The following is a 13048-nucleotide window of genomic DNA, read 5'->3' on the forward strand; positions in this document are numbered from 1 at the left end:
GGGCACCGGGCAGCCCCGCAGGGACCAAAGCCAACCGTGAGGAGGGGGGCCTGTGTGAGGGGCGTGTGCTGGGGGCCCTGCCCCCCAATCCAACCCGTCCCACTCCGGAGACTGCGTGGGGGCTGAGGGAGGGGTGGTCCTAGGGCTGGCCAGCCGGGGCAGGCCGTGGGGTGCAGGCTGCGCGGCGGGCAGGCTGGAGCGAGCGGGAATGACGTCAGGCGGAATGTGACTCTGGGCCACTGTTTGTTTCCCGTTGCTGGGGCGCCGTCAAAATTCTACCGCGGCAGCTCAGCTCTGGAACCCTGAGAACAGAGCCTCCCTGCCCCCCGGCCACCCAGGGTAGGAGCTGGGGGTCCCCGGGGCCCAGGCTCAGGGGACCGAGAGGGAGAGGTGAGGTCAGACAGGGCCAGCGACTCACTCCTGCCTGGTGGCACCTGGAGATGGGGCAGTCAACGTGAAAGCTGGTGGTCGTGAGGAATGGGTTCCACCTGGTCCCCTCGCTAGCCCCGGGCCCCTTACTTAGCTGGGGAAAGAGCAGAGCTCTGATGTCACACGGCATGCTGGATCCCGACTCCTCTCCAGGCTATGGCATCCTCAGAGTTCCGGAGGTTTCTGAGGGAGATGCCTGCTCACACCCTGCATATGAGACCTGGGGCCACACGTGCATGCTGGAGTACAGGAATGCAGGGGTGCAGGGATGCAGGGGTGCAGGGATGTGAGAGTGTGGGGATGCAGGGGTGCAGGGATGTAAGGGTGTGGGGATGCAGGGGTGCAGGGATGGGAGAGTGTGGGGCTGCAGAGATGCAGGGTGTGGGGATGCAGAGGTGCAGGATGCAGGGTGCAAGAATACAGGGGTGCAGGGTGTGGGGTGCAGGGATGTAGGGGTGCGGGTGCAGGGTAATGAGGATGCAGGGGTGTGGAGATGCGAGGGCATGGGGACGCAGGGGTGCAGGGGCGCAGGAGTGTGGAGTGAAGAATGAGAGGTGCAGAGACAGGGCTGGGGCCTAGGTGAGGGTAGGAAGATCCCCAGCTGTCTCTGGGGAGAGATAAGCAAATAATGGAGGCCCCTGCACCCCTAAAATCCTGATTCATGCTCGGCCACAGGAGGCAGGAAGGGGGAGCCCGTCCTGGAGGGCAGATAATGCTGCCTCGGGGGGGTGAGGGGGCTTGTTCCCCCCCAGAGGCGCAGAAGGGAAACGAAGGGTCAGACAGGAACAAGGCTGTGCCCCAAGGCTGCGGACCCCACGGACTCGGGTGCTGCGTCGTCTCTGCTCTGCGGGAGCCAAACCAGGCACAGGAGGTGACCCGCCGCAGAGACAGGGGAGGAGCGCGGCCCAGCCCTTCCCAGGTCCCAGGGTTCCCGCCCCACCCCGAAGACCCTCCCCTAACCACCTTATAAGGAATCAGAAGACCCCCCCCTCCCCATCCGCCCCAGGTGGCCCCAGGCATGGGGCCACCCTCAACTTTTCCAGGAGCCGGTTGTGGTCCCGCTGGGCCTCAGCCCTGAGGGTCCCTGAGCTGCAGGGGGCAGATCTGGGGCCCCGACCTCCACCTTCCGGGCCTGCGGGGTTCTCCAAGCATCCACACCCCGGGAGCTGAGCTGACACCCACCAAGGCCCTACGCTGTTGCCCCGAGCTCTGCTAGGGAAACAGCATCTGAGGAAAAGTCTCTCTGGGAACTGGGCTGTGGGGCTCTTGGTGTGCATGCATGTGACCCTGGATTTGATGTCACACACACACACACACACACACACACACCGGGTCCTGAGCAGTAGTACATGCATGTGACCCTGGATTTGATGTCTCACACACACACACAAACACACACACACACACACACACACACACACACACACACACACACACACACACACACACACCGGGTCCTGAGCAGTAGTACAGCAGGTAGGGTGCTTGCCTTGCGCGCAGCCAGTCCAGGTTCCATGCGTGGTCCCCTGAGCCAGGAGTGATCCCTGAGCTCAGAGTCAGGAGTAGCTTCTGGCAAGGTGTGGCCCCAAATTTAAAAAAGACAATTTTCCCTGCCCCCACCCTCCCTCCTGGACCACAGGCACCCTCCATCCAGGCCTGCACTCCCTACCAGGTTCCCAAGGCCCTCGGCCAAGGAGTCTCATCCCTGTCCCCGCCTCACCCCCCCACCCCCCCACCCCCGTAGCCTCTCAAGCCCAGCCTCAGCCGTAGATGGGCCCCTGCAGCCCAGCCAGTGGCCAGAGCGCTCCCAGCCCCGCCCGGCCCCTCCCCTCCTGCTGGCCTTCCTCCCCAGCCTGACCTTTCCAAGCCCAAAAAAGGGGGAAACCACCAGTTTAGGGAGAGCCCAGCAGACACTACCTCACCCAGGTCACTCGGGGGCACGTCCTTGACCATGACCAGGAGCTGCTGTGGCCCCAAGGCTGCGCTGAGAGAGGGGGACACCAAAGCCCCCCTCTGCACTCCACCCCCCAGAGTTCCAGCCCTTTGGAAGGGGCTGGGTGTAAGGAGCAGGAAGCGACCCAGGCCAGTCTGCACTTGCGACTCACCACAAGGGTCCGCACCTGACCTTGGGACGGTGAAATACAGCCAGAGAGAGGTGCTGGTTGAGATCCACCAAAACTTAGAAGATGGAGTGGTAGTAAGCTAAGCCCTGGCACGCAGAGAAGAAGCAGGGCGTGGGGCTGGAGCAATAGCACAGCAGGGAGGGCGTCTGCCTTGCACGCGGCCGACCCGGGTTCTATCCCCGGCATCCCATGTGGTCCCCCAAGCTCCGCCAGGAATGATTCCTGAGTGCAGAGCCAGGAGGAACCCCTGAGCATCGCTGGGTGTGACCCAAAAAGCAAAATGAAAGGGAGGAAAAGATGCAGGGTGCCAGAGATGACACTGGGGGATGGGTAAAATGGGAAAAGCCATCAACTGTGTAGTGGGAACTAGGCTTTTAGAGGTGACGAAGATAGAGCAGATGCCGAATTTTAATGTGACCCAGTGAAAATTCAGAGACAGAGACAGCAGTTGGGGAATAAAACCGCAGGCTGGCCCGGGGGGAAGCACGCAGAGCACTAGCTCCTTCGTCGCTGTTGCTGCTGGCGCCGGGTCTGGGGTCCCGCGCATGGGTATGGTGTGCCGGAGACCGACACCCACTGTGGCTCGTGCCTCGGCTCCAAGGTGAAGTCTAGACAGGGTGGGGCCTGGGGTTGAACTCAAGGTCTCAGGACTCTGCCACGGAGCTGTTCCCCATCCCCGGAGCACCTGCTTGGCAGCTGGCAGGCTCTGGGTTGGTCCCTGGCGCTGTCTCCTCACACCCCTTCAAAAACTGGTTTGCCACTGAAACTATTTCTTTAAAAAATTAGGACAACGAGAGGCAATAGCAGAGCAGGAAGCTTCTTTTGCTCCCACTTGGGAAATTGTCAAACAAACAAGTCAGTGGCCAGTTAAAGGTATCCAATGCTAATTTCCTGACTTTGACCTAAAAGTTTTGCACTCTGGCTGTTAAGGAGAAAGCCTTGTGGTTGGGGAAAATACACTTTGAAGTGTTTAAGAATAAAGGAGCATTGTAGGGGCTGAAGCCATAGTACAGCGGGTAGGGTCCTTGCCTTGTACATGACCCACCTGGGTTTGATCCCCAGCATCCCATATGGTCCCCCTGAGCCCCACCAGGAGTGATCCCTGAGTGCAGAGCCAGAAGTAAGCCCTGAGCACAGCTGGGTGTGGTTCAGAAACCAAAAATAATAAATAAAAATAAAGGAGCAGTCTGTCTGTCACCTACTCTCAAATAGTTCAGGGGAAAAAATGTGTGGATACACATGGAGAGAATTTTAAATATGGCAAAATATTAACATTTGGAAAATCGACATGAGCGTGTATAAATAGATGTAATAATCTTGCTGCTTTTCAGTAAGCTTAAAATGATGTTGAAAAACAAAAACCAAAAACAAGTTTGTTTTGTGTTTTTAATGTTGGTGTATATGCAGGCTGGGGAGAAAATGCAGTAATTCGGACACTGGCCTTGTGCTTCGCCAAACCCAGTTCAGTCCTTGGCACCTCATCTGACCCACCGAGCACTGTTAGGCGTGATCCCGGAAGACAGAGCCAGGAATGACCCCTGAGCACTGCTGGGTGTGGCCCAAAATAAAAAGAGTGACACGGAGCCAGAGTGAAGGCAGTTGCTTTATACACGAGCACCTGCTTCAATCTCTGGCCCTGAGCATCGCCAGGTATGACCCAGCCCCCTCCCCCAAATAAGGAACGTTGGTTTGTCTAGAGTCTTGTAGGGGCTGGGGGTGGGCCACACCCCAGCGGTGCTCGGGAGTGTCTCCTGGTGTTGCAGCGGGGAGGGTGGGGGTGGTGCTGGGGATATGAACTGGGTGGGCCCCAGGCAAGCAAGCGCCATCCCCCTTCACCGTCTCTCCAGCCCCAGGCTGCCCCTTTTTTTTTTTCTGGTGTTGGGATTGGGGATCGAACCCAGGGCCTCAGGTATTCAAGGACTGTTCCCCAGCACTGACCAAGCTCCCTCTCACTCAGCCCCTCACCTCCGCAGCAGCCCACAGTACCATCCTCTGTATCCCCCCTACCCCCATAATTCCCACAACGAAGCAGCTTCAGCCCTCAGGCCAGGCCACCACAGAAGCTGCCGACCCACACAGCAACAGCGTTCAGTGACCCGGACTCCTCCGACCCATATGCCCAGACTCTACTCGTACAAGGCCCTGGCCCGCTCCCACCCCTTTTGTCTCCGTGAATGGGGCCAGCACCCAGCCCTGCACACCGGGCCTCACCCAGACACCTCTCTTGTCCTGCCACCCCTACCCCCGTGATGAAGTCTCTGGGGCCCCTGTGATGGCCGCATGGCAGGGCCCTGTCAGGTATGGCAGTCTCCCACCCCCCCCCCCGCCTGCCCACCTTGGCCCTTAGCATGGGGTCTGGCCTGTGGTATGCAACTGAAGAAATGCCATTGGATGAATGAGTGGCTTCGTGGATTCTCAGACCCAGGGAAGCCTGCTCTGGCTCAGGGCTGTGCAGGTTTGTATCAGTGATCTGTGGCTCACCAACTAATAGCCCTCAAACCCTGCAGGCTGAAACGCCAAACATATGGGGCCAGAAATACGGTCCAGTGCATCAGATGCTTGCTTTGCATGGGCCTTGTTAGGTTCGATCCCTGGTATCCCATAGACCCCCACCCCGAGCCCCACCAGGGCTGATCCCTGAACACAGAAGCCAGGAGTCAGCCCTGAGCACAGCCAGATGTGGCCCAAAAATAAAAGTAAAAGCAAAACATTTATCATCTCACATAGTCGACAGTTATTTAGGAGAGAATGCACGCCCAGAGAGAAAGAAAACAGTGGGTAGGGCGTGTGCCTTGCACCAGGCCACCCCAGGCCAATCCGGGTTCGATCATAGCATCCCATATGGCCCCCTGAGCCCTGCCAGGAGTGATCCCTGGGTGCAGAGCCAGGGGAAAGCCCTGAGCACAGCCAGGTGTGGCCCCAAACCAAACAAATAATAAGAGAACCCAGTGGGTGGTCCTGGCACGGGGCCTCAGGAGTGGCCGTCAGGTGTGTGCCAGAGGGAGAGGAGCCCTTGCTTTGCCCACACGAGGCTGTGTTGAGCCCCAGCTCAGCAAACAAGGAGGACACGCGCAGGACCACGTCCCTAAGGCCACTAAGGCTTGCCTGGCGCTGGCCTTCCACCAAGGATGCCTGGGACTGGTGGGTAAGTGCTGGTCACCGGCTCGAAGCCTCGGGCCCCCTGCAAGGACTCCTGGCCACCCCACTGCACACAGCCCAGAGGCTCCGACGAGAGCCAGACAGGTGCTACAGGTCCTTTGGTGGGGTCTCCAAGGTCACCACAGGGGGAGGGGATGGGACCCCGGGCCTCACACATACAAGGCCTGTGCTTTCCCACCAGGCCACACCCCCAGCCCCCAAGACTACTCCATCATCTCTATGAAGGTACATTAGTCAGCTCATTCATAGCGGGGCACAGTGGCCCCAGGGGGTGGGGGACCCGGACACGGCAGCTGTCCTGGAGGCTGGCTGGGCCCACGAGGGGCAAGGGGGCCCAGCAGGGCAGACTTCCAGCAATCTGCTCTTGGGGGACAGGGTGGGGGGTTCCCCTTAGAGTCCACATAGCTGGACCCTCCTGCTGTCAGCTGTCCCTGTTTGTCCTGTCTCGCCTCTGAGGGGGCCCTGGAGCTGTGCATCCACAACAGTATCATCCCGACTCCCCCACTTCCCAGGGTGCCACCCGGAGAGACCCGCCTGAGGCTGCACAGGACAGCCTTGGCAGGGTCCCACCCCTGCCGCTGTACCCGGCACGCTTCCCACACTGTGCCCCCACAGCAGCCCCTGCCACAGCTCCCGACACCCTGCAGGTCGCTCTCCTCCTCCTCTGGGGGCCACTGCCCAGCCCCCAAGGGGTCTGCATCGTGCTGGCCCCTGCACAAGTCCTCCATGTGCTCCAGCCCCGCGGGGACGGTCACCCCATGCCTGCAGTTGTGCTCTGCAGGCTGAGGGAAGCTCAGCGGTGTGGCGCTGCAGGGGTTAAGCACGGGATCTGATGTTTAGAAATAGCACGTCCCGGGGGAGTCAGCTGGGACCAGCTGGCCAGACCCTGAAGCCACAGGCCTCCGTGGATGTGGTGTGGGAGAGAGTGCCTGGCCCGGAACGAAGGCTCTGGGGGGTCCCCGTCGCTCCCCACCAACCCCCAGCCCTGTCTCTCCAGGAGGGCTTGGGTGGAGGCCCGGGCCTCGTGTCCACAGTGGCACCCGGAGGCAGCGAACATGGCTCTGCAGCTCCTGAATTGTGCAATTCGGGGTTGTGTGCACTTGGAGGAACCCCAGGGCTGCCTCCAGCCAGGCAGAGGGGCGAGTTCCACATAGGCACCTGGGGGTGGGGGGGTACCTGAGACTGGGGCAGGGTCCAGCACCAGGGGGCGAGGCCCAGGGGACTCCTCCCTGGCAGGGAGTGGCCGGTGGGTTCTCCCTGGAGCAGAGTCAGTTCCCTGAGGGCTCAGGCCAGCTCGGGCACCGCCCTTCTGGGCACAGGGACCCACCACTTACCCACAAGCTGGCATTGGCTGGGCCTGTCGGGTGGGGCGAGGCAGCCAGGGTGCAAAACACAGGGACAATCTGGGTGCCAGGCGAAGGGCAGGGCAGAGGCCCAGCCCCGCCAGTGCGGACATCGAGGGGAAAAGTGACTAGCGGGAAAAGTGAGCGAGCCAAGCCCGCTGTGTGACGCGGGTGTCCATGTTGCTTTCGTCCCGCACCCCCAGCCAGATCTTTGGGGAAACTGAGGCAGCACACAGCTAGGGCCATGGTCGCTTCCCAACCCGCCCGCACTCCTAGACAGGAGCACCCTTCTCTGTCCCGTCCCATGCTGCTGAGAAGCACTTGGGCAGGAGGCCCGGGGGTGCGGAGGGCTCGCCTGGCCCCCGCCGGTCTGTGGAGGACACAGAACAGTACCCACAGAGAGGCAGATAGGGAGCTCGTCATGAGAGGGAGGCCTGAGGGCTTCCTGGAGGAAAGGGACAGAAGCCAGAGAGGCAAGGACAGTCAGGAATGGTCCCCAGCGAGGCCTGAGCAGGCCACACAAAGGGAAATCATGGCAAAGGTCAGAAGGCAGCAAGAGAAGATCCGGGCAGGCCTGAGACTGCCAGGGAAGCCGGGCTGCCTTCTCTCAGGACAGAGATCAGCCTGGCGGGGGCGGGGGGCACCCTGGAGAGTCCAGAGCGGTCAGCTAAGCAGACGCAGCTCACACCAACTGCCTCACCCAGAGCCAGAGGGAGCCTTTGCAAAGCATCAAAGGCCCAATCTCTCTCTCTCTCTCTCTCTCTCTCTCTCTCTCTCTCTCTCTCTCTCTCTCTCCCTCCCTCTGGCTGTATGTCTGTCTCTCTCTCTCTCTCTCCACCCCCACCCCTGTCTGGGGGTCACACCCGGCGATGCTCAGAGCTCCTGGCTCTGCACTCAGGAATCACTCCTGTCAGTGCTCAGGGGCCCACATGGGATGCCAAGGATTGAACCTGGGTTGGCCACGTGCAAGGCAAGGGCCCTCCCCTCCTTCCATCCCCACTAGGGCCCAACTTTCTTCCAGGACTTCCTGTCAGGACAGTCCTCAGCCCTGGTCCAGGGTTCAAGTCCTGCACCAACCCAGCCCCAACCACTGAGAACCTCACTGTCTTCATCAGTGAAATGGGGACAAACACCGTCATCCCCAAACACACACTTTCCGGGGTTGTCAAGAGAGCTGGTGACTGTTTTGTAAACCGGGAAGGCGGCAGGCCTCAGCGAGAGCCGCTTACGGAGAGAGAAGCTCCCGGCAAGGCCGGTTGCCATGATTTCTCAGCCGTGTTTCTCTGCTCTGCTAGCAACAAGGCGGGGCGCTGGGGGGTGCAGGGGGGGCGACTGTGTGCATTGAGCCCCGACTCCACTCCTGGCTCCGCTCTGGGCGGGGACTCTGTGGTCTGTGGGCTCCCAGACACACAAACGACTCCCAGTAGTGGTGTGAGTGTGTGTGTGGGTGGGGACAGGCAGGGGGGAGCTGAGAAGGGAAGGAAGTGATGGAGAGAGAGGGGGGCAGAGGGAGGGAGGGACGGAGGGAGAGGGAGAGGAGCAGATGGACGGGTGGGAAGTGGCTAGGAGCTGTTGGTGTTGATTCATAAAAAAACTCCTCCCAGGCCTTTTCATTCCTAAAAAGAAAACTTCCCTCCACACACTTGGCCAGTAATTAGCCCCTAACAAGGACCAGGTGCCTCCCTGCCTGGGGGGGGGCGGGGGGCGGGGGCGGGGGCTTCTGGGAAGGAAAGCTTGGGATGGGTGGAGAAAGGTCAAGGGCTCAGCTCACCCCAGGCCCCCTCAGGGGAACCCCTGGAGCCAAAATCCCCAGGCAGCAGCGAGTGGTTTCTGAGTTCACCCAGCATGCAGTTATGCAGCGCCTACTGTGTGCAAAAGTTCAGCCCTCAGAAGGCAGAGAGAACTTTCCATTGTGGAGAAGTGAGTCAAAGCTATGCACAAATTGAGGAGGTGGGGGACAAGCAGGAGGAAGCAGGAGCTGGAGGGAGTGCCTGCCACCTCCCCGCGGGGGGCCAGGCACTTGGGACCTGAAAGCACAGAATCCACAAACACACTGTGGGGCTTGGGGGTGTTTCTTTTCTGTTTTGGGGTATTTTCTTTGTTTAGTTGATTTGCTTGGTTGATTTTGTTTGGGATTTCTTTCTTTCTTCTTTCTTTTTTCTCTCTTTCTCTCTTTCTTTCTCTCTCTCTTTCTCTCTCTCTTTCTCTCTCTTTCTTTCTCTCTCTCTTTCTCTCTTTCTTTCTTTCTCTCTTTCTTTCTCTCTTTTTTCTTTCTTTTCTTTTCTTTTTTTTGTTGTTTTGGTCTTGGGGCCACACTCACTGATGCTCAGGGGTTACTCTGATGTAACCCCTGGATGTGCTCGAGGGATCACATGGGGTGCCGGGGATCAAACACCCATTGGCTGTGCCAGGCAAGTGCCCTCCCCACTGTGCGGTTGCTCCGGCCCCTACACACCCAGTCTTACACAGAGAGATGAAGTGACTTACTCAGGGTCGGCGCCAAGTAGAACTGGGAACTGAACTCAGGTCTGCAAGGCTCACTACCCCACACATCCACACCCTCACAGCGGGCTGGCTCCAGAGGCCGGTGCCAGGGGCAGGGAGAGAGCGCGGAGAGCTGGGAGCAGTGTGGCTGGCATGCGCAAGGCCCTGCCTGGCCCCGCATCACCAGGCCAGGCCCAGCCCGGCTAAGCCGCCAGGCCTACACCTCCTGGAACATCACCAGGACTGGCCCCAAGCTCCCCCAAACACCCAAACACAGGAGGCCCTTGAAATAATAGTTCAATTAAAATTAGAACCAGGGGGCAAAGGGGCCAGAGTGATAGTACAGTGGGTTGTGCATTTGCCTTGTACACAGCCGACCTGGGTTTGATCTCTGTCATCCCATAGTGTCCCCTGAGCACCTCCGGGAGTGATTCCTGAGTGCAGAGCCAGGAGTAAGCTCTGAGCATCACTGGGTGTGACCCAAAAAAGAAAAAAAAAAAGGGTGCCCTTCAGAGTGATAGTACATCTGAAGGGCACCTGCTTGCCTTGCATGTGGCTGATCCATGTTTGACCCCCGGCATCCCATATAGTCCCCCCAAGTCCCTCATTAGTGAGCCCTGAGTGCAGAGTCAGGAGTAACCCCTGAGCATAGCCAGGTTTGGCCCCAAAACCAAAAACTTAAGTAAGTAAAAAGTATAAAAGAATCTGGCTGGTGGCTGGAGCTGGGGCTGGCCGGGGGGGGCTGGAGCACCTGCTGTGCACGCAGGAACCTGGGTCCAATCCCTGAACACCACAGATATGGCCTCCGAACAAAAGATCTGGTTTCACCTCTAAGCCCCGCTCTAGAATTGCTAACTCAGTTTCCTCATCTGCTCAATGGGCTCCCGTGTGCCCGTGGGAGGGGGTGCTGTTCTCTGTGAGGGCCACCCCAACGCTGCTCAGGGACTGCTCCCAGGCCCGTGTGATCAGCAGACTGGGTGGCACCAAGCGTGAAGTGCCCCTTGAGCTGACTCCCCAGCCCCACTGGGGCAGAAGGCCGGGGGTATCTGTCACTGGCCAGGGGAAGGAAGAGTGAGGTGGGGGCTGAGACCCCAGGGCCATCTGTCCTTCCTCCTCCAGTCTGGACAGGCCCTCTGACCAACGATTTGTTTTGGATTTTTATTTGGGGGGCTGGAGCGATAGCACAGCCGGTAGGGCGTTTGCCTTGCACGTGGCAGACCCGGGTTTGATTCCTCCGTCCCTCTCAGAGAGCCCGGCAAGCTACCGAGAGTATCCCACCCACACAGCAGAGCCTGGCAAGCTACCCGTGGCCTATTCGATAGCCAAAAACAGTAACAACAAGTCTCACGATGGAGACGTTACTGGTGCCCGCTCGAGCAAATCGATGAACAACGGGATGACAGTGTGACAGTGCAGTGCTTTATTTTGGGGTCACAGCCAGCAGCGCTCAGGGCTTACTGCTGGGTCTAGACTCAGGGATCCCCCTGGCAGGGCTCAGGGGCCCATACCTGGATAGAACGCTGGTGTCTGGCCCCTCCCCACAGCTCTGAAGGGCAGGAGGGGGAGAAGGGAAGGGCTGGGGTGGCACAGAGCTTTGGATGAGAGAACGGAGAGGAGAGCATTCCCGGGGTGCCCCTGGACCTCCTCGCAGAAGCGCAAAGGCGAGGCCAGGCCCTGTGCAGTGGGGCGAGGCGAAGGGCAGGCAGAGGCTCCAGCAATAATCTCACCCTTTCTCCTCCTGTTTGGGCCGGGCTGATGTCTGGGAGTGAGCCAAGACCGAGAAGGGCCCCAGCTTGAAGCTGTTAGGTAGGAGCTAAATCCAGGGCCAGATTTCCAAAGGCAGCCCCGGGACGCTGCGATTCCCGGCTGTGGAGCGGAGGCTGGAGCCCGCTGGCCCCCACCGGGGGCTCTGAGCTACAGTTTCCGCTGTAAAAGCTGGTGATGGCTGGTGAGGAGTGACCCTCCCCGGCCTGGCACAGTTAGGCCGAGGCAAACTGAGGCCACGGAGCGGAGTTTCTCCTGCCGGGAGTCTGAGTGTCCTGGCCTCGCCTCCGTGACAGACTGGGAAACTGAGGCCCTGCAGATCACAGATCAGGGCCCTGTTGGACGGCTGGGGTACAGTCATGCAGACGCGGGGCTGTTGCCTCTCTACCGAACACTGGTGGGCGTCAGTCCTGAGGCAGACCCCTCCCCGCCCCTCCTGAAAGGGCAGAAGGCAAAGAAGGAGGGGCTGATGGCAGAGGGAGGGGCCCCTGGGGTCAGAGCTCTTCAGACCTGGGCCCCCGGGGGGACTCGACCCTCAATGTTCAGAATGGGACTGACCCCTTGTGAGGGTCCCTGCACCCCGCCACGGCTGGGGCGGCCCAGTAGGGGGCCCTTTAAGAAGGTGGGGGGGTGGGGTGGGGATGGGGAGCCCCAGCCTGAAACCAGAGCGCGGGCAGGCGCCTGCCCCGCCCCCGAGTTAAGAACGGCCGCGGGACACCCGGGTGCCACAGCCCGCGCCAGCGCCGCCCTCCACTGGCCGCTCTGCCGTCCAGGCTCGTCCAGACTCCGCTGCCCAGCCTGCCGCGATGCGCTGTGGCCGGCGGTCCGGGCCGCGCGCGCCTGCCCTGGCCGTGGCCGTGACCTTGGCACTGTGGGCCGCCCTGGAGTTGGCATCCGCAGGTGAGTGAGAGCCAGGACACGGTGGGCGGGAGGGTCCTGGGCAGAGAAGGGGAAGGCGGGGCTGCCTCCCCTCCAGAGGGCCCAGGGACCCCGGACCTCCTCCTGGCTGGGGTGTCCCAGTCATTTAAGGCTGGATCTGGGGGTACGTTTTCTGGGGTGTGTGGCAGCTCTGAGCAGCCGGGCGCCCCGTTATTCTCTGAGTGTCCCCGAAGCCCGGCGGACTCTGGCTCCAGCACTTGGGCAACCGAAGGGCAGCGTCGCCCCTGAGAAGACACCTCCCACCCAGACCCCCACACTAGGGAGGGGGAAGTCAGAGGGAGAGGGACGGGGAGCAGCATCCACCCTAAGGAGCCCCCACCTTAGCATCCACCTCCGACTGCACCCCAGGCCCGCTCCTGCACCCTCTCCGCGTCGGGGTGCGTTTCACTGACCTCCTTCTCACTGGAGAGGCTTGGTGGGCACCTACTGACCCTTCCTCTCCCCAGTCCCCAGAGGCAGGGCTGGAACAGCCTGGCCTGGCCACACCTCCTGTCCCCGCAGGGCTGAATGAAGTGCCCTCCTGAGGCTGCCCCAGGGCTGGGAGACAGCCTAGCTGGGCTACAGAAGTGGTGGCCCCGGGGCCTGTCTGATGACAGATGAATCAGGGCTGAGAGAGGCCCATCGCCAGCACCGAGAGTGGCCTGGGGCAGGGGCCGGGCCTCCTTCCTGGGCCCCGCCACACCCAGCTCCCCATCTGATGGGCAGGCCAGCTCTAATGGGCAGCATCACGAGGTGCCCAGAAGGGAAATGAGTCAAGGAAGGACCCCCCCTCCTTGGAGGGTGAGTCAGAGCTGGGGTCCTGGGAGC

The 13048-nt window shown here is 60.6% G+C and overlaps 1 protein-coding gene across 1 annotated transcript in view; it reads left to right on the top strand.

Annotated features, from left to right (window-relative positions):
- Positions 1 to 12046: 12046 nt before the first annotated feature.
- The window catches only part of CSPG4 (chondroitin sulfate proteoglycan 4), a 34267-nt gene continuing 33265 nt past the window's right edge, over positions 12047 to 13048 (top strand). The window contains exon 1 of the mRNA XM_055133509.1: positions 12047 to 12202. Coding sequence (XP_054989484.1) covers positions 12109 to 12202 — 94 coding nt within the window. The 5' untranslated portion in view covers positions 12047 to 12108. The remainder of the gene's footprint in view (positions 12203 to 13048) is intronic.

This window comes from Sorex araneus, chromosome 3 (assembly GCF_027595985.1).
Source record: "Sorex araneus isolate mSorAra2 chromosome 3, mSorAra2.pri, whole genome shotgun sequence".
Classification (NCBI taxonomy): Eukaryota; Metazoa; Chordata; class Mammalia; order Eulipotyphla; family Soricidae; genus Sorex; species Sorex araneus.